This window comes from Pleurodeles waltl, chromosome 1_2 (genome assembly GCF_031143425.1).
Source record: "Pleurodeles waltl isolate 20211129_DDA chromosome 1_2, aPleWal1.hap1.20221129, whole genome shotgun sequence".
NCBI classification, from domain to species: domain Eukaryota; kingdom Metazoa; phylum Chordata; class Amphibia; order Caudata; family Salamandridae; genus Pleurodeles; species Pleurodeles waltl.
Genome location: NC_090437.1, coordinates 631,200,219 through 631,222,118, shown reverse-complemented (window position 1 = coordinate 631,222,118; position 21,900 = coordinate 631,200,219). Strand labels below are relative to the sequence as shown.

The 21,900-nt window shown below is 43.5% G+C and overlaps 1 protein-coding gene across 1 annotated transcript in view; it reads right to left on the bottom strand.

Moving 5' to 3' along the window:
• The window catches only part of BBS7 (Bardet-Biedl syndrome 7), a 426,240-nt gene extending 409,362 nt beyond the window's left edge, over positions 1–16,878 (bottom strand). Inside the window, exon 1 of the mRNA XM_069242537.1 lies at positions 16,521–16,878. Within this exon, the coding sequence (XP_069098638.1) occupies positions 16,521–16,556 (36 nt within the window). The 5' untranslated portion in view covers positions 16,557–16,878. The remainder of the gene's footprint in view (positions 1–16,520) is intronic.
• Positions 16,879–21,900: the final 5,022 nt, after the last annotated feature.

Below are 21,900 nucleotides of genomic sequence, written 5' to 3'. Positions count from 1 at the left end.
TTAGGACCCAACAACCTATTTCCCAAATCCACCTCAAAAAAGATTTTTCTGTGCTATACTGTGATAACAATGTGAAAGGTCTAACACAAAGGAGTTGAAATTTAAATCAAGCATGAAACTGTACACAATCCACTCCAACTCTGCTTGCACATGACATTTACTGTGAAAGGCTGGTCCCTTTGCCCTACTAGACTTGGGCATTGTCTATCCCCCCCCCCCCCATTACCCACTCACTCCATCATTAATGTTTCCCACTACACTGACCTAATTGTGTATGGCTGGAAACAGTTACATGTAGCCCTTCAATGTCAGACTAACAAGCCCACCGTTCTCACTGCTCTCAAATGGAAAGGTAAATCGCAGGCATTTTTATAATTTCCAACCTTACCTAAAACCTCTGAAGCTAATCCAGCGACATATACAAACAGGAATGCAAAAACACACTAGGATGCACCTTTACTGTGCCATATAAGCACCTCTATCATCCTTCTATGCATTCCCTACTTTCCTGATTCAACCCATTCACCATCAGGAAAACTTCTTCCAGCTCCACATCTCGGCAAGCTGAGGATCAATATGACACAGGTATTTAGTACATGATTTCAGAGTAATAGACCCTGTATTTTCCCTATTCCACCTAGAGCTACAGGAAAGGTTAAAAAAATTGTTTTGCTGATGTTAAAGTAACAACATCACAGACACATATGGCAGAAATGCATATGCAATCTATTGTACCAGGGTTGAACGAGTCTCCTGACATATTTGTAGGAGGTAACATGTTGCTGGACTCATGCCTCAAAATATTAGGCATCTTGTATTTGCACCAGCCTTGCCTTAAGATTTTGTATAATTGCTAAAGTGGCAACTGAGCCTCAATAAAGCGCTCTAATGACTTCTGGGAATAACACAGAAAAATACCTTAAGTGACAACCTTTTAATAAATACAGTACATGAGAGCAAGTCACAGTACATACAACAACAATCAGTGTGTGTGGTTCACAAATACCAAAGAAGTACTGAGAATTTATACATGAAAGGGGACTAAATTATACCAGGATTAGATAGGAATGCACTTAGGCATACACAAATTTACATTTGGCATATCTTCAGGTCTGATTGAAGAAGTGGTGATTGAGTTAGGTCAGTTGGTGTGCGAGATACTTTAGATTTACAAGATGCTGGTTTATAAGAATATTGGACTCATGTAGTAAGAGTTTAAATTTGATAACTAATGGAAAGGTATTCCATGTAGAGGCAATGTAGGCGGAGTGAGCAAAAATAACATTACCAGCACAGCGTTTTTATGAACAGTGAAAAAGCTAAGCATAACACAGAGGTTGGAATGGTGAACACGGATGTCACAAAGGGTTGAAGTGCATAACAAGGATAACGAAGATACGAGGAGCGATCTTTGTGGGCCGCTCAATGGAAGAGGGGTGGACGAGCAATGAGTGAAGCACCAAAAGACAGACAACTGAAGAGCTAGGAGTAGAACCAATAAGAGGCACTACTGACAAACCAAATGAAGGTTAGAGTGTTCAATAGAACTAGGAGGTCAACAGTACCAAAGGGAGCCGGACAAGTAAAAAAGGATAAGTATTTCCTCATCCATTGAATTTTACACACTACCATCACTTAATGGTAACAAGAAATAATTTTCGTTATTGCTATTATTTTATGTCCGCTATATATATGCAATATAATTGGCACTTTTTACATTCATATTTTGCTAGCTATTGTTTTTGGTTTACATTACTGTTCATTAACTATGTAATAAAAATGTTTTAACATGGCTGATACTCCTTTGAGATATGTGGAGGTGCTAAAAACCGGAGACACTTGAAAGAACAATCTTGATATTATGAATGTGTAACATCATGAGGGGCAAATCGAGTAAGTTGCTTGAGGGTAGATAGTAAGTGAGGCTGTTGAGGAACAGCCATTCAAAGATTTAATACTGGTGAAGCTAATTCTGGAGAACAATAAACAGGGTGGACTTTGGGTCAGCACTCTTCAGCCATCGGCTTCTTTTGATCAGGCCTCTACAGCCATTTATTTGAGACAGTGTCAATTACATCTTGGATCAACTCAGAAAAGTATTTATATCTTACTATCATGTTGTTGGACCTATTTTCTGCCTCCCAGTGAGGGCTGCCATTGAAATGCATGAGGTGCATTGTTTTCAACAGGTGGCAGGGATTATTGTGCGAGAGAGTCGTGGAAACTGAGGGTTGTAAAATAGACGAAGGGGTCAGCAGCATCCAATGAAAATCAAATCGAATGTGAAGAAGGTTGGAGCAATGTTGAAGGAGAAATAGTCCTGTAGATGGGATACAGGCAAATAAGAAAGTAGTGATGACATTGCCTCCTAAAACATTAAATGTTATTTCTAATTCAGAGTATTTTTGTCTTTTCTTGTATCAAGTCTTGCCTGCGACATGACCAAGACTGATTGCACTTTTTGTTCTTTACCTTTTTTGTTCTATGTGGAAGCAACTCTTCTGAAAAGCATTTATTCTGCACAAGCTGAAGAGTTGCCTTCATATTATTCTGTGTTTTTAGTACGGAAAAGTAAAAACTATTCGCACAGATTGTAGATGGGTCTTTGAAACTGTTCCTTGCTTTGGGGTAACTGTTGGCTAACAGAAGCTGTTTTACAACAATTGACACATCGGAAACAAAATGTGGGTAACACAGCCCATCCACTACCATCTACTTTGACTGTGGAGGACATGTGCACAGCTTATCCAAACGTTGTAGAAAATGTCACATGAGGTATATGTTTTTGTATGTTCCCGTATGGCCCAAGTAATGTCATGTGCCAAGCATAAAATATAATCTCCTGCAAAAAGGAGACAGTTGTAAAATGTTTTCAAAATAATACAAGTTTTGATGTTTATATGAAGGAAATATGATTTGGAGATATTCCATCTGGCGAATGTGTGTCCTGTGTTGCAGACAATGAACAGGAGAGGTCCCTGCTTCACCAGGTAAGATGTCTACTCCTTATTCTCCTAATGTTTTTGACGCATATGCTCCAGCACCTCAACCCCACTGAGTGATGTTTTAGGGCACCAACTGATTTTTCAGGTCCCTATGCAGCAGAGGTTTTGTTAATAATGAAGAAAACTTACCATCTGATAAATACTAGACCAACTGTGGTTTGGTCTTGTTAACAAATCCTCAGATAATTGTGAAAAGATGTAATGCTTTGAACCCAGCTAGGCTGCTTACCCTCCCATCGGATGACGACGCACATTTCGACTAACATGACCGTATAGTAGCTAACAAGAAACTGACAAAGGCTAGCTAGAGTAGATCTCGACAGGGACTTGTATGTAGACTGGTGTTGTTTGAGAACACCAGAAGATGAATTGAATCATGTCTACACTGTGTGTACTTTGAAAACTGCAGTTGAATCAAGATTCCCCAGTCAGTTTTCTGCACAGGCAGCTGAATTAGTGGCATTAACGAGAGCATGTCACCTGCCAGAAGGTAAGCCAGTAAAAAAGCACACCGACAGCCAGTATGCATTTGGGGTGTCCCATGATTTTGAGGGACTATGCACAGAAAGAGGGTAATTGACAGCAAATGGAAAGAAAATATATTATGGACTGCTGGTTAATGACTTATTGGCTGACCTTGCATTACCCTCGAAGGTTCCTGTTGTAAATGTTTAGCTTACCAGACAAGGAGTAATGACACTGTAATTGGTAACAACTTTGCAGATAGTGCTGTCAAACACTGCTCTGACACTGGGGAGAGGAGATGGGGGAAATGCAGAATTCCTTCCTGTAAAATTGCAGAATGTTTCATTTGATAATAAGAGAATGAAATGGTGAACCAAAGGTGCATTGATGATTCTCAAGTTGTTTCAGTGAGACCAACAAGTAAACCAGCCCTACCAGATTGCAATCAGAAATGACTGAAGTATTTCATGGACCTTTACGCGTGGGCGGAGATGGCATGATCAGTCTATTCTCATCATTTTAGTATAGATCAATATATAGACAACACAGTAGAAAATTATGTAAAAAACTGTGATGTCTACAGACTGTACAATGGTGGAACGGGTACACTGACAAAACAAGGGCATTTTTCCCCCACCTATATCCTGTTTGAACACTTGGAGATGGACTACATTAAGATGTCCGTAGTAAATAAGTTTCAATAAGCACTGGTCCGCATGTTTTCTGCCTGGGTGGAGGCTTACTCCACAATGAATAATGATGCAATGACAGTGGTAAAATGCCTTTTGAAAGAACATGTGCCTTGATTTGGGATACCAAGGGTTCTGACATCAGATCAATGCCCCCCACTGCAGGTGTCTCAAACTAGTGGATCGCAAGCTACCAGTGGATCACATACACCTTCAAGGTAGCTTGCAGACTTGACTTATTTTTTAAATAAGCACTAGGTAAATAAATGTTGCAGTTTCATTTTAAAGTTAGTAGAAGATTGTTCTTATTTGACATTATCATCAGGCTACAGATAACAAGGCCTGATAATTAGCAGTGCTCAACTCACCTTTATGACCCAGGGTGGGGCACAGAGGTGAACACATTAGGTATTTAACTCTTAAATAAAAGTCGTTTTCAACGCAATATTGAAGTGTGAGAACAAAATGAGGTTTCTGAAAGCTTTTAAATGGGTGAAAATGAAAATTAAGGGTTAACTTAATGATGAAGTTAACCCTTCATTCTAACGTTCTCCCATTTCAAAATGTCACATTCACAAACAGTAGGCATCTTGCTGCCTTTAGACACAGCCACATATTTATAACTGAAAAATACAGTATTTTATGAAAATCTGAAACATTTAAAGTGTAGAAAAATGTTTCTATGACGCAAAAAAATGTTTTTCTCTATTTTAAATGAAGCCAATTACGTCTTAACGTTTTATTAAGCATGTCTCTCTACTTTAAATGTTTTCCATTTAAACAAATGACAGCACTCTTCTGATATAAAAATGCATTATGGCCGGCTTGGGGAACTTTGTTGGAATGGTTCACTGGTGGGCAGGACATAAGCTCTATAAGCAGCGCAGAGGATGAGGGGGATGGGGATACTCACTGCGTCCTCTGAACAGGGAGCGGAGAACAATGGTTTTGACACGTTCCTACTTGCATAAGCTGTTTAATGTCTGGTCTCACAATGTTCTGGGTTGGGATGGGGTGGTAATGTCTGTACAGAGGTTATGACTCTCATGACTTGAACTTTGTTGCAAACGGCCCTCTGTTACTCCTCTGTAATGAACCCTACTAAATTCTCCCGCATTTATCTCACCCTGCTACTAAGCTCTCCCTAACCCTTCCACATGCTCTTCCCTCCTCATCCCCTTTACTCATCCCAAGCCTTTGGGTTGAGTAAATTAAGGATATACTCCCAATTAACACTTCTGGATTTCTTTTCTCCTCCACCCCTCCATTACTCCAGTCAATCTAACTAACAAACTCTCATATCAGCAGCTCAAATTAACTCATATTAATACTAAAACTGTACTCATTATTTCCCAATACTAATCCATCACTAATTCTTGCTGGGTTCCAGAGTAGCGTGCTACTCACGAAAAGCGCTTCAACACCTCGTAAGGGGTAGTAAGCGCTATATAAATACGATTACAATACAATACAATGTATTGTCTTGCTATTATCTGCACTGTACGTTTGTTCGTTTTACCTTATCAAAACTCAATAAAAACAAAGAGTTAAAAAAAATAAAAAATAAAAAACACACACACATATATATATACACACACACACATATGTATATGTATATATATATATACATACATATATATACACACACATACATACACATTGTGGCTACATGCTACTGGGCACAAGATGCCTGCTCTTTGCACATGTGAAAACATTAAAATAACTAGTGTAACGGACTCCAGATAAACAAAGTTAACTCCTCAGTTGAATGTTCTCCTATGTTGCATTTACACACAGCAGACATCTTGTTTGCAGTGGCTAATAGACACAATGCCATATTTAGAACTGAAAATGCTGCTGGAGAAATTTAAAGTGCAGAAAAATAGTCCATATTATGAATATATTTGCAGAAACGTTTTCTGCACTTTAAATGTTTAGGATTAGAAAAATTGTTGTATGTTTGGGTTATACATGTAACAATGCCACATACTGTGAATGTTATGTCCTGTGCCACAAGCACATTGGATACAGGCTCTCAGTCACCCATACACATATGAAGCTGTTCTCATTACAGAAAAGTTTGGAGATCCCTGGTCTACAGCAATGGTGGAAATGGCCATTTCAGGGCCTTCTTACTGCAGACACTGCCGTAAAGAGCACTGGTTATTCCACATGGATGCATGCCAGCAATGTAAAGAAAAATGTAGCACCACAACCCCAGCAGGAAGATCCAGCACCGACTTAAAGAACAAAAACTTGCATCACCAGAACCAGGGCAGACTACCAAGCCCCATATAAACTGTGACCAAAAGTATCTACTTAGACCCAACGACTGGTATCAAATGGCTGAGTCTGGGTCCAGGGTGCCCAGGTGCTTGTAACCTCTGAGGCACCATATGATCCTGAAGATGTGAACAATGATAAGACAAGTAAAGACAATATACACTTATTTTTCCCATAACCGTAACACTCCACTGCTATGATAATGGTAGGAAAATGCCCTTTTTTACATGGTCACCCCCACTATTTGCTCACTGGTACTGAGGTTTTTCGACACCAGAACAGATGGGAAAATAAGCTAGTCAGTAAGCGTGTACCACCTTTGGGCTAACCAGTCTGCTAATGTGAGTTACCCAAGTTGGACACTCGGGGAGGGGTTCCGCCATCTTGTTTTTGGTTGGAACTAGGCCTTCTGGGATAGTAATATGCGCACTCCCCATAGGAAGTGGTCATATAGGGGGTGTAGGCACCCCAAGGGTAAGTAGCCCATTGGCTACTACCATACACACTGCTGTATGTCAGAACAGCGCATGTCTTTACAATGAAAGCTGTTACTCTGCATTTAAATAAAAGGAAAAAAAAAAAAACACACACTTTTACAATGAATGCGTCTTAAGCATGCATTCCTTTACCACACACACGGTTTCAACGACATGCCTTAGGGAAAGCGCTGGACCTTGCAGTGGTATTATTTACTATTCCAACTCCAGTCTGCGATACAGTAAGGAAAGTGTTGGACTTTAAAGTCCACCGCTGCTTTCCCTAAGGCATTTTGTTGTAACGACATGAGCAGTAAAGTCGCATTCATTGTAACAGCTGCGTTCTAATAGAGTGTGGTTCAGCTGTCGTGTTAAAGGCGGTTTCCTCCTATACACCCCTAAATTCAGTATTTAGATGGCTCCCAAACACCAGAAGACAGATTCTCTAGACCCAAGAAGGACACTGAAGAGCCGCGAAAAAGAATTGCCAGTCTGCCTGCAGTCCTCAACAATTGAGGCAAAGTCAACTCATCCCACAGCTGCTCTGCCTCCAGAAGCCTGGGTGGACTGTCTGCACATCAATAAGTACCATGATCTCCTGTGGAGCAGCAGAGCTACTTCCCTGCACTCTGCAGATACCCAAGAAAAACCATGAGGACTCCGGACCACCAAAAACCCGACAATGAAAAGGATTACTGCACATATGCCCCCTACCCAGAGTCAAAGTGGGCCAACTGTGCCTGCGAGGTCCCCAGGCTCTCCAGGATGTGAACCCACCTCGAGTTCCTCAACTGTGCACTTCCAGACGTCACCTGTAGCCTTTTTGTGCAGGCCCTCTCTACCGTGACCGTCTCCGGTGACAAAGACCCAATGCCTTAGGAGACCTCTGCACCCAGCCGACCCTAACAAAGGTGAAGAGGACCAAGATGTCCCTACATCCCGAGCATCGCAAGACCTCAGTTGGTTCAGCTCGATTGGTCCCCCAGTCCTCCCCTGCAGTTTCTTTTCACCAAGACCGCTTCTCATTGAAAACAATAGGCCACCTGACGTCGTAAAGCACCTCAGCACCCAGATGCCCCATAGCTCCCCAAGGTGACCTGTTGGTACTGCCTTGGACTGTGCCCGTACTTACCTTAACTCCTGAAGTATGGTCCTGTAAGTTGCTGTTAAATGCCCGTATGCAGTACATGTGTTTTTCGCCCTAGGAGTGCATTACTGCTTTAAACACACTTCAAGTATTTTGCTATTTCTCTTCAAAATTGCATCAGTATTTATTTTGGTTAAAGTATTCTGGTGTTGAAACATAATATAAACAAAGTAATTATATTTCTAAATTGGTCTGGAGTTTCTTCTTGAGGGTGTGTCATTTATTACCTCTGTGAGTACAATAAATGCTTAGCACTACCCTCTGATAAGCCTAACTTCTCACCCACACTACCACAAAACAGAGTTTTTGGGATTGCCATTTGCAACCCTATAAACCAATAAGGGTAGCCTGGACTATCTGCATAGTGCCCCCATACACTGGTACACTATATAGACAGCCAGCTTTCTATATTGGTGGCAGTGGTGGGATAGAAGACTTTGCGTTTGCTGATACTTCATTGTCAATAGGCGTTTCCACAAAGCAACTCACAATTGACTTTAGTTTCCAAAAATAATTTTTCCCAATCTTTTAGATTTTTCTAAATTTCTAATCTAACTTGTAGGGCTGTGTGTCAAGTTCCCCCATCTGTATTAGAAGTTTAAAGATAGTTGTAATTGGTTAGGCCTGTAAAAACTGCTTAGTATCTCATTTTTTCTAGGTTACTAATTAGGTCCCAACTACTTTTAAACAATGGCTGGCACAGAGGATAGAGTAATGGAGCTCGACCTGACCCTTACCTACAGATATCTATGCAGCAACAAAGGAACCTCTCCAAGGCCAGCAAAATTAAAACTGGCTCAAATACTACCAAGGCCAAACTCCAGGAGCTACTTGCAGAGTTTGATGCCCTCCACTTAAGTGAAGATCCTGACACCACCTCAGAGGGTGAGGTTGACAGTGATCACAAAAGTGGGGGTAGCCCCCATATCTGGATAAGGAAGGTGATGAGGTACCCTCTAGCCTGTACCCTAGAAACGGGTCCAGAGTGCCTACTCCAACTGAGGATACAGCATGCTCCTCCAGGCACAGAGAGGAGCTATATGATGAGGAGGTCATCCTCATAAGACTAGCCAGAAGGGCAGCCCTTGAAGCTAAAATTTTGGCTATCGAAAAAGAAAGGGCTGAAATTGGATTAGAATCCCTGAGTGGTGTTAGCAAAATAAATAGGGAGAAAGAGGACATTTTTGATCCCAAAATACATAAAGGGATTGGCCCACCCTACCTTGGGAGCTTTTCTCAGGCAAGTGCAGGGACAGATTCCAGACACTGAATGAGGAAGAAGCAGCGTTCTATGATCACATGAAAGATACTCTGATTGAGGGCTTTGGACTCACAACTTAAGTACAGGATTAAATTCAGGGAAACTCACAAAACCTTGAGTCAGTCCTGGGTTGATTTTATAGACTTTTCAGTTGAAACATTGTGAGGCTGCTTGAAAGGAAGTAAGGTGTATGAATATGAAGGCTCATCTGTTAAGTAACTGTGCCTCAGAAAAATTATGCCAGTACCTAGTGGACTTCTTGCTGCTATCTCGCCAGGAGCTGGAAAAGAAGAGACCACTGGGTCAAAACAAGGGTGTCCAGAAAGACCCAGAGAAGGGGTGACCAACAGAAAGGGGTTGCTACTCTCACCCCTCCCAGGGAAAAGACAGTTGGTACAAAGGAGAAAAACCAAAAGGGTCTTCTAAAGGCCCCAAAAAAATCTTCTCAGAAGGGTGGGCCCTGAGAATCTTCCCAATCAAAGGGTGTGTACCACGGTAAAAACTGGGATCCCAAAAATGATTGGTGTTTCAATTGTGAGGGCAATGGACACCCAACTGGGGAATCTTCCTGTCCCAAAAAGGCCCCTTCAAGTGCACCCTTAGCTACTACTGATGTGGTGAGTCTCCAGATTGGATCCTTAGTGGACTCCAATAAAGTCAGAGAACACACAGTCTCAGAGGGTAGGGTGGCTGTAGCTACCCTGGCTGTCTGGCCCAGTAACCTGGGAAAATACAAACAACGGTCACACCTCAATAGGTTTGAGGTTGAAGCACTGAGGGATACAGGTGCAAGTGTCACCCTGGTGACATAACGAGATGGGGATATTGTTTTTTTTTAATCTTAGGAATTGGGTCTCTAGTTGACAGGGGTACACACCCTGTCCAAGTATGGATCACAATCCTAGCCAGGGTAAATCTGATACACAACCTGAATTAATCTGTGCTCACCCTCTGGTAGCTTGGCACAGAGCAGGCAGATTTAACTTAGAGGACAGTGTGTAATATATTTGTGCAACACACACAGCAATCATATGAAAACACCACAAAAAGACTCCACACAGGATGCAATTGAGTACCCTGTGTTGTGGGTGTCTGGAGGGAATGCTTAAGTGTAGCTGTCACCTAGCCTTGGTCAGACACGCTTTTGAGACAGGCTTTAGGATAAAGGGCAGTGAAAGCAGAGAAATGCCCACTTTCTAAAAGTGGCATTTCTAAAATAGTAATAATAAATCCGGCTTTACCAGAAAAGAGGATTTCTCACTACCATTCCAATGATACTAAACAAGATGCAACTACTCCTTCCCGATCATGAATTACAGCTTAAAGGTATTTTAAGGGATTCCCGATGCTTGCCTATGAGAGAGCAGGCTTCACAGTAATGAAAAATTACTTTAGTAGTTTTTCCATTACCAGACGTGTAAAATTAACCAGTACATGTCCTGGTTTTTAGTTACATAGCACCCAGCCCTATGGGCTACCTAGGGCCTACTTTAGGAGTGACGTATATGCAGAAAAAGAGGAGTTTAAAGCTTGGCAAGAGTTTTTGAATGCCAAGCCGAGGTGGCAGTGAGACTGCACACACAGGCTCTGCAGTGGCAGGCCTGACTCATATTTACAGGGCTACTTAAGCAGGTGGCACAATCAGTGCTCCAGACCTAGTAACAATTTATAGGCCCTGGGTATATGGTAGGCCACTTTAAAGGGTCTTTCATGTAAATTAAATATACCAATTGTGGATACACCAATGTTACCATGTTTAGGGGATAAGCACATGCACTTTAACAGTAATAAAACGCTCAGAGACTCAAGGACTGCCAAACGATACAGCAGCAAAACAGGAAGTAGAAGGCAAAAAGTCTAGGGTAAGTCTACCCTAAGGATGCCAGATCTTATATAACTTAATAAGTTATCAACACTGACAGTGTTCATCCTATGGCCATGATGACTAGGAGTAGGGATGGGTTACTGACCAGAAGAAGGTGGTGGTGGCGTCCCCTGCAATTCCAGTAGAATGTATGTTGGGGAGTGATATGGAGACCTCATCATGGGCTGAGGTAGAAAGGAAAACCCATTTAGCCATGCTGGGAATACCCGAGTGGGTGTGCGTGAGAACTAGAGCACAGAGCAAAGCCCAGGATGAAAAAGAGGTACTAGAGCCTGGAATATTGGCCCAATCCTCCAAGAGAAAAGGTGAGAAGTCTGTGAAACCAACTTCTGAGGTGACAGAAGCTCCAGTCCCCTCTCCTGAGGGAGAAAACTTGTCAGCCCTTGAGGAAACTGAGCCTCAGGAACTTGGGATCTACACATCAGAGCTCCTGGGGACCCCTCTAGGGAAGATCTTTGCCTGGGACAGAGGACCTGTCCCACTCTTGAAAGCCTGAGACAGCAAGTTGCTGACCAGGAAAAGGGACCTATTGGGAGTATGGGCTCATTTACACCGAGGACAGAGACCCCCAACCCAGTACCACTAGGAGAGTGGTAGTGCCTCAGCAGTACAGGGAGTTTCTACTAACTTTGGCCTATGATATCCCCTTAGCTGGGCATCTTAGCCAGGCCAAAACTTGGAACAGGTTGGTGAACTACTTCTCCTGGCCAGGCATGACCCAAAAGTGAAAGGGTTCTGCAACTCCGGTATCACCTGTCAAGGCAAGTGGCAAGGCAGATGGCAAACCAACGCCCCCCCTAATTCCACAACCAGTGGTTGGGATACCCTTTGAAAATATAGGGGTCGACACTGTTGCCCCCTCGGGCCCTTCAACAGCATAAGGGGACAGATTATACTGGTGGTAGTGGACCATGCCACCAGGTACCCTGAGGAAATTCCTCTGAGGACTGACACTGCTACTGCAGTTGCAAGAGCCCTCGTCAGTATCTTTACTAGAGTGGGATTCTCTAAGGAGGTGGTTTACAGATAGAACAGGCTTAAAAAAAAAAAAAAAAAAAAAAAAAAAAAAAACACACTACTCCCTACTCACTATGGGGAGTGAAATGTTATTGGGCTGAGCGATTTTTAGGACCTACTGGTCCATTCTAGCATGTGAACTTCATCTGGAAAGGAACAGGTGTTCTGTTCACTCAAAAAAAATGAATGAGCAATAACATTGCCTTGAAACCCTGTTTTATTTTAACACACTTGCTGTCTGTTCAAGGACAGAGGTCAAATAAGTTTTTCTTTTTACTAAGTGCTGCTTATCTTATCCTGAAAAAAAGGAGGTGTTACTTTTTTTCTCTTACTACAGTTAGAGCATTTTTAGTGAGCAGTCGGATAATCATTGTGAAACAAAAGGCTGTAGGATGTCAGTTGTTTTCTAACCTACAACATTTAAATAGCACAAATATATCAGGAATTACAAATGCACACATTACTCGGTGATGTCCTAATTACAAATATTTGCAGAAAATCGATTTCCAAATATTACTGTTTGTACACTACATAATTTTATCGGTAAACCCGCTTGTCACTTGGACATTTTGTGGCTTTTTCAATGTAAACTGTGCTGACTGGAAATGACCGTATGCTACCACATCATGCTTTATTTACATAGTCAAAGTGAAAGTTTTGAACCATGATTAGAGAAATATTCCCACCCCCGATGACAACACCGTTAATAAACTAAGAGTTAAGTCAGGGGTAATGTGTATCCTATATGCGGCTACATTTGTATTATATATGGAGCAAACATTTAGTCCATTAAACAAGAGTTTTTTTGTTCAGCAGATATGCTTCCCTTTCATATTTAAACGTGCTATCACAAGTGATAATTAAGAAAATGGCGGCTCATTGAATTAAAATATTTGTGTACGTTTACATAATTTGAAACCGCTAATGGGTCAAAAGCATTACAGTTAGGTTGAGTAGATTTTTAAAGTCATTAGACCTGCTGGTATGGTAACATTGTTATGATTTTTCAAAGCATGCAGAGATACAAAACTTTGTCTGCCTACCTTACAGTAATGTGGTGTGACTTATAGGTTCACATACCCCTTCTCATCCCAAAGCAAATGGTTTAGCTGAAAGGTTCAACAAAACCATGAAAGGTAGGATCATGGGGCTCCCCGAAAAACTCAAAGGAGATAGATGTCCTCTTGCCATGAAAGCTTTTTGCCTACAGATAGGAGCCTCAAAAGGGAGTGGGCTTTAGTCCTGCAAACGTTTGTTTGGCCACCCTATTAAGGGGCGACTAGGTCTAGTGAGGGAAGGCTGGGACAAATCTCTCAAACAGCTCAAACAAGACAACGTTCCATGATGGTTGAGTACATGGAAAAGCCACAAAAAAAAAAAAAAAAACTTTGAGGCAAGCCAAGATCTCCAGGAACAATGGTTTTCCCAAAAGGCGCCACTGGTAGAGTACCAACCAGGGCAGAAGGTATGGACAAATGGAGCAGGTCCTGCTCTATCCTTCAAAGAAAAGGGAGGTCATCTATCTGGTAGACTTTGGCATTCCCAAGTGGCCTCAAAGGATCATCCATGTGAACCACCATAACCCTACTATGACAGGGCTGATGTCGCTATGTTGATAATGGCTTCGGAGAAGCCATTATGAAGTTGGACTACTCGAGTTGACCAGTGTTCAATACATACCTTAAGACGGCTTCCCCACAATTACAAAGCCCTGGGGATGGAGTCTGGGTTTGTAGGGGCACCTCTGCTCATGCAGGGGTGCCCTCACACTTAGGAACCTGAACCCTGCCCTTAGGCTGAAGAGCCTACCAGAGGGCTGACTTACAGTGTACAAGTGCAGTGACCGTGATATAAGGCAAGCCTTATATCTTAAGTGAAAGGTGCATGCACCATTTCACACAGGCTGCATGGCAGGCCTGCAGACACAGTTTGCATGGGTGGCATTATACATGCTGCAGCCTACTGGAGACCCCTGGGGTACCAATGCCCTAGGCACCCAAGTACCATATACTAGGAACTTACATGGGTGCACCACTATGCCAATTGTAAGTGAAAATTGTTACCACTAACCAAATTTAGAGAGAGCACAGACACTGGGGTCCTGGTTAGAAGGATCCCAGTGTACTACATTCAAAACATACCGACACCATGCAAAAAGTGTGGGGGACAGGGGATTCTACAACCAGAACCCAGCTTCCTACAGGGAGCATCAATTAAGGGAGCACAGTCAATGCATACAGTTGAAGAGCTCATCGTGAAAGGGGGCTAGCTTACAGGATTTGCTCTGCAGAGAGTGAGGGGGCATGCAAGCTTAACAGACAAGGGGAGCTTTATCTGTACAGACAAGGGATGGGAGCAATCTATATGCTGATGAGGGTTGACGACTCCTGTGCTGATGGGATGGACGATCTCTGGGCAGATGGGGGACTCTGTCAGTGCATATAGGTGGGTGATGAGAGGACAAATGGATGGGCACTGTCAAAGCAGATAGGGATAACACTGTGTCAGTGCAGTTGGGGGTGATGCAAGTCCAGAGGGTAAAAGCTGCCAGGGGGAGCTTTTAGTGTAATGGACGGGAGCTTTTACTACGGCCAGGGAGGGCTTGCACCTGGAGGAAGCTGGCAGTGCAGTAAGGGGACAGAAGCGGTGGCTGTCAGTGCAGGCAGGGTGAGCTGTTGGTACTGGGGACATTCATTGGTGCAGAGGAGAAGAGCTATCGGCACAGATGAGTAACAGTTGTAGACAAAGGGAGCGCGGTTAGTACAGGAGATTGAGAAGCTGACAGTGCAGAGGGTGCTCTCATTGCAGAGGATGGGGGAAACTCTCAGTACAGAGGGATGAGGAAACTCATTGCAGAGAGTTGGGAGAGGTCTCAGTGCAAATGGGTGCACTGACAAAAGGAATGTGCTATCAATGCAAGTGGTGGACATGTCATCAGTGCAGACAGGGCAGGGGGTGTGCAGACAGAACAAATAAGATTTCTCAGTGCATATAGGCACTGGCTGCCGGTGTATGCAATCAATGAAAGTGGTGGGAGTGCTATCATTGGAGGTGGAATGCCCTTAGAACAGACAAGGCGGGTTTCAATGCAGATGCAGGAGGCACTAAACATGCCAACGGAGGTAGAGGGGCCCTCTCTGTGCAGTCAAGGGGGAGGGAACGGTGAGGGGTGCGTTCTCTGTATTTGACATGGGCACTCTCCATGAAGTTGGGAGGAGGGCTGCTCTCTCTCCAGGCTAGGCGAGAACACACCTCCTGCAGACAGGGTGCTCTGAGTGCAGACAAAGCTTGTGAGGGTTGCTGCTACTGCCTATAAGGGGAGGGGGGGGGGGCGCTGTCATCCCAGATGACAAGAGCTCTCATAACAGAGGACATGAGCTGTCAACGAGGAGGAAAGAGTACTTGCTCTACGTGCAGACGGGGTGGATAATATCTGCGCAGACAGGGTCACTGATCTCTTTGGAGAGTGTGTGCAATCTCTGTACAGAGTGTGTGTGGGTGAGAGGAGGTTGTGAGTGCAGACAGGAGGAGCTGTTAGTGTAGCAAGGGGGGTTGTTCTTGGTGCAAATGGGTGGCGTGGTGAGTGCAGTTGGGCCCTGCGGTGGGGGCACGCAGTGAGCGGAGGCAGGAACGCGCGGCGAGTTCAGGTGAGGGGGCGCGCGGTGAGTGCAGGTGAGGGGGCGCGCAGTGAATTTACATGGGAGAACTGAGTGCACATGGGGCCACACTGGGGCGTGATAAGTGCAGATCAGGGATGCGGTGAGTGGACATGGGGGCACACTGAGGGCCATGGGGGCACTGACCGCACAGGGGGGCACACTGAGTGCACATGAGGTGCTTTCAATGCAAAAGGGACTGGGCTGTCAGCGCAAAGGGTAGGCGCTGTCAGCGGAGATGGGAGGGGGTTGTCAGCGCAAATGGGGGGTGGGTTTGTCACTACAGCGGATAAGCGCTGTCAGTGCAGATGGAGATGTTGCTGGGGTTGTTGTCGGCGCAGATAGGGGCACTGTGAAGGGGCGCTGTCTATAGAGGTACGCGCTGTCAGTGCGGTTGTTTATCAGTGCAGGCAGGAGGCTGTCAATGCAGCCAGGGAAGACTGGCATAAGGAGGTGCAGACGGAGCAGAGGAGAGGTGCCGTACAGATGGTGAAAGCTCACCGTCGTTTTCACTACACGGGGGGGGGGGGGGGGGGGGGAAATAAGAGGTGCTTTCAGGGCAGAAGGCCTGTCAATACTACGGGACGTCTATGCACGGCTTTGAGCGCATTTGAGGATTATGGATTTGTGACTCACCTGCAGGTAATCCACGCGATTCAGGCTCAACTCCATGGTGGCAAAGAGGGCGATGGTGAGGGGGGAGGGGATGTCGCTGTTACTCTCACTGCTCTTGGGGTGGAGATGCTGCTCCTATTTCCATAGGTCACCTGGACTCCCTCGGACTACGCTCCCTGCCAGTCATTCTTCCACCGAACTAACTTTCTACCCAGAGACTCCCAGATCCCTCTCCCGAGCCCGGCAGACAAGTGCCTTATAACGCCGGGGTGCTCGCTCTCGCTCCCTGGGAGGCGCCACTATGATCCTGATTTCCACCACTGATCCCTCCAGAGCGTTGCAGCGCAGAGGCCGCCGCTAAAACCGTCGCCATGGAAATGGAGGAGGCGGGAGTTGAGCAGAAGACCGTCAGTTACGTGCGCAGTTATTGGGCCATCGCGATATGGTGGGGCTTCTGATTGGAGTGTATCCAGTTAATGACGATAGAAAGAGGACAATATTTGACTACAAAGAGTAACACAAAAATACACCGCCAGGGTCTAATGATCCCGGACTTCGGGAACGGCCATGTTGGTCTGGCAGAGTAGTTCATTGCAGATCACCCAGTTCCTAGGCATATCACCAACAGTCAGGAACCCAGCACACACTGCTTTCAAAAGACTTATTGCGGACTTTATCAATTATTTACAGTGGGCTTAAAGTCCGCCCATCGTTTTCAATTGGTTGGATTTATTGACACTCCTTTTGATTCTTATTCAGTGGTTAAATTTATCCAACTAGTGCCATCCATGTTTTGTTTGTCCCTTCTCGGAACCCTTGCCTCTTTACCATTATTAGAGCGCAACTATTATTAATAAAATATAAATAACCAAAACCCAATAATTAATGTGTCTTAAAAGTTTCTAATTAGAGAAATGTGTGCTAAAGATGTAAAACTTGCATGTTTGCAATATGGTTGACATGGTGTCAGCTACTTCAGTTCTATTTGAAATAATAAATGACTGTGAAAATGTATTTTGATGAATCGTAATCATTTGTCCTGACAAAAGATAATATCGATGAACAAAACTAATGATTTGCAATTATTATTAACTGATAAATAACATATTAATTATGGTTTGAATAGCATTAGTAGAAAGGCCTAAGCTTTAGTATTTTTCCACAAGCACAGTTTTAAAATATTATGCTGACTTTAATTAAATTCTTTTGCAAACATTGTCTAGTAGACATCCCATAGAAAGCTCAGTGGAATTCTACTGCTTTTTCACTCTTCTCATTCTGAACTTCCTTGTGATAATTATTGAAAGTTTAAACAGTGGGCTTTAGTTTCTGATAGGAAGTAATTCTAGCTAAATGTCATGTTCTGTGCTGTTTTCTACAAAGTTATTATTCTGCGGAAACCACTGACTGGAGAGGAGTGTCAACATGAGCCTATCTTGAAGAAGGAATGAAGAAAGGTACAATTGAAAAAGAGATATAATCCAATTGGTTGTTCACAGTCACATCTCATAGTCTTGTCCAACAGAAGTCTAGCTAGTGATTTTTAGGACTTTAATTAGGCAAAGTTTTAGGTGATGTGAGTTGTGTTTCGTTCAGTTCTTTCCAGTTTCAGTTCTGCTCAGTTCTTGTCTAGTTACGTATGGTTCTAACAGTTCAGATATCTTAGGCCCAACTTTACTGAACTGTTCCCCCTTCCCCAAACGTTTCTGATGCTGATTGCTGAAGACCTGTGTAGTGATGTGTGTTATTATAGAACTTAGTGACATCAGTAGAATGTTATTACATGATGTAGTAGAATTTGTTGAGAGAGGGTTTGACGTAGGGATGGAATGTTTAGAGATTCGAGATTGCATTTGAGAGAGCGTAGCTTATAAAATCTATATTAACATGAAATGTTTATGAACCAATGTGTGGTAATGCCATATAGAAGATGTATTAATCTGTTTTGCTAAAACGAGCACTTGAAATGTGACCACGGGGAGTGGCCGCCAATGTATACGCGGACTAATACAAATTTGACTAATGCCTATGAATATTCAAATTAATGAATGATTTGCGCTAATTATTAATGATTATGTTATTAAAGTTATGCTAAATAAATCTTGTAGGCCTTATGTTAGCATGAGCCGAAGCTTAGCTGCCTGGCTCTCATATTAAATGTGTTTCTCTAACGTGCAGTGTGCTGACTCGCAAAAGGACATGACCTCTTGTTTTCTTCAAACTAGAAGCTGAATGTAACCATAGTGGATCCGTTCTCATGAAATTCATACTGCTGGTAGAAATGTTTAATCGAAAGGCAACAGTGTAGACTAATTTAATGTACAAGGTCGTTTAAACGGGTGAAGACAATGGAGCTACTAACCAAAAGATGTGCAAAGAATTACAGAAGGATGAAATCATACCGGAAGTGCCCCTTTTTCCCCGGAGCTGAGATTTTGACTGATGGGGAATCAACTGATGTCCTGAAGACGAAGACTGAACCTAAACCTTGGAGGGTAACTATGACAATGAAATTGTGACTTGTCTGTTTGCTTTTCCTTTTTAGGTACCAACTGCTTACTTTTGACAGAGACCATAGCTAGATGTTTTCCAAATTGGTGTTCTAAATTGTTGTGCATGAAGCCCAACTTGCCAATGCTAATTAGTGGCTAGGACAGGAGTTCACTAAATTGACGCAAATAGACAAATGACTGAGGGGGTTATTCTAACTTTGGAGGAGGTGTTAATCCGTCCCAAAAGTGACGGAAAAGTGACGGATTTACCACCAGCCGTATTACGAGTCCATTATATCCTATGGAACTCGTAATACGGCTGGTGGTATATCCGTCACTTTACCGTCACTTTTGGGACGGATTAACACTCCTCCAAAGTTAGAATAACCCCCTGAATCTATGCTTTGTTGAACTGACGCGTTGATGACACTCTACTAAAGTTGACTTATGTACACGCCATGTTATGTTCTGCTGTTCGCGATTCTTGCCTTAATGAAATCTTATCAGAGTTGCCATATTGTGACTATGTTATTGCATTTCTTGGTTTTGAGATTAACACATCTGCTTTTAGAATTGTAACCAATAGGGAATAAAACTCAAAAAATTCTACTAAACTGGTGTGGTTATTCATGACTGTCAGGACATGGTGCTGTTTTGAATTGATTAATGTCTTTGACTAAAGTGAGATGCATTGTTGTGATAAATATTGATGACATTATTGACGTATTGATTGACATATCGATTAACTATCTCGTCCTAAGGTGTCTCTCAACCGGGTCAAAAGATTCATTGGCCTAAAACGAGTCCTGATGTGTAATAAATTATCATAAAAGGACGCGTTAACAGTTCTGGTACCAGAGCGACGGTTTGGCCCTTTGGGGCCCTAGGACGGAGAATCATTGTTTAGATTATTTTTCTGAGATAATGCAAATTGGAAATATGATGTGTTTCTAAATTTTCCATGACTCTCCCGGGATCTCGGAGCCTGCCTAAGTGAGTTGGGAATGTTCTCGGCGTCTTAGCATGTGTGGTGTAGGATTTGCGCTTGCTCAGCTTATTCATTTTGCAGGTGATTTGTGAAAATTATGTGTGTATAGGCCAGGTAAATGTTGTTTTAGTAGGAGTGGGCGTACTCCACAGTATGAGAGTAGGGAAGTCGGCGTACTTCATGTGAGTGTGGCGCTTTGTGCTAAAAAATTATCCACGTGGTTGGTTGTTAATGTACGGACCCGTTGTGGGTCTAAGACTCCGGAGTATATTGATGAAGTGTAGGAGACAATTGGGTTTATGTTGTAATTTGTGCGGTTTAATAGGTCAATCGGGCGTGGTTGACAAGTCGAGTTTGAGTCTAAATTTGTGAGTGAAACCTTCAATGGAGATTTGGCAAGTCGAGGGTAGGATTTGCGGGTCGAATTCTGCTTGCGTATGCGGGAATTGAGAAAGAGAGAGTAGCGGCCGGGTCTTCAAGTGAAATCTCTGTAAAGTTCTAAAGCGATTGTGTACCCTTCCTGTAGTAAACCGGCAGATTTGAGTTGTTGTTGTGTTAAAAGTGCTCGCAGTAATTTTGCATTAGTTTGGTGAGAATCCAGTGAGGGGCGGACAAGACGCAAGACTTTGTCAGCTGCAGTGTGTGAGTGTGACGTCAGTGGTGCCGCGCTGGGATAGGTCAGTTGCCGAGAGGGGTCTCGCATGGAATGGCAGCCGTCCGTGAGAGGCAATAGGTTGAGAAAGGTGGGTGAAGAGTGTCCTGGGAATTAAAGTCACTTCCTGATTAAATACAAACAAAAGAAAAGACGCAAAGATGAATTTTATTAAGGCTTTTAGGAGCGCTCTAAAAGGAGACGCATACATTATGGCGAGTGAAGGGGAGCTACACTGCCCGAGGGTACTCCAGCTTATATAGTAATGGAGGAGAAGGGAGTTGCGCCTTGCTTCTGGATGAAACAGTGGCGTAAATTGACAGAAAAGGAGGGATGTTTAGCGTTTCCGGAACACGGAACGTTCAATACAAGGATTTTAGAAAATTTAAGGTGGATGTTAAGTGTACAAAAGCCACCTCCGAGGCCGGCTCAGTACGAGGCATTAGCAGTCTGGGATTTAATGGCCATTAAACAGAGACAGCAAAAATTTGAGAGGAGAATGAGAAGAGCAGAAAAGACCTTAGCTGAGGCTAGATGGGACAATGAGAGCAAAATGTGGAGAAGGGGAATAGTTGACGGACTTAAATTATTCCCAGCAATAACACAGGGAGACGAGACACAGGGAAAGAAAGCCACCTGCACGACAGATAGAGACTCTAATAAGCCTAAAGAGACTAAAAGGTCTTGGATGGAAGAAGATGACTCAGACGACAAAGAGTTTCTTAATCAGTTGTTGCATGATCGCCCGCCACCTTATGTAGTAGACGACAATGCCCGAGCACTAGTGCGGGTCCTGGGAACCAGACGCAGGAGAAGGGAGTTACAGATACAGTACAGACTGGTGATACGAGTTTGATACAGAATGGTGTCAGTGTGCCCACTGCGTCAGACATACCGATACAGTTGCAACCTCAACCGCAGATACAGAGAATCTATCTAGACGTCCCAGTACTAGAGGCTACTACGAATTTTAATAGTGCCGCCTGATCCGATATATACAAAATCGAGGCTAGTGCAGATTGAGCCAACTCCACAATTGCTACCCCAGGCGCAGCAACAGCTGATTCCAAGTTATAGTCCAGCGGCAGGATCCACATTCATGCCTACACCAGCCACTGGTTGCCAAGCTTTGGGAGTTACTGCTCCACGAAGTTTGGGATCAGGGCAGACACCAGCCGCCATATCGTTACCAATTACTGTTGGTCCACCGGTACCATTGTATGCGCAGGGTAAACCCGGTATGTGTGATCAGGGAGTAATGACCCAAGA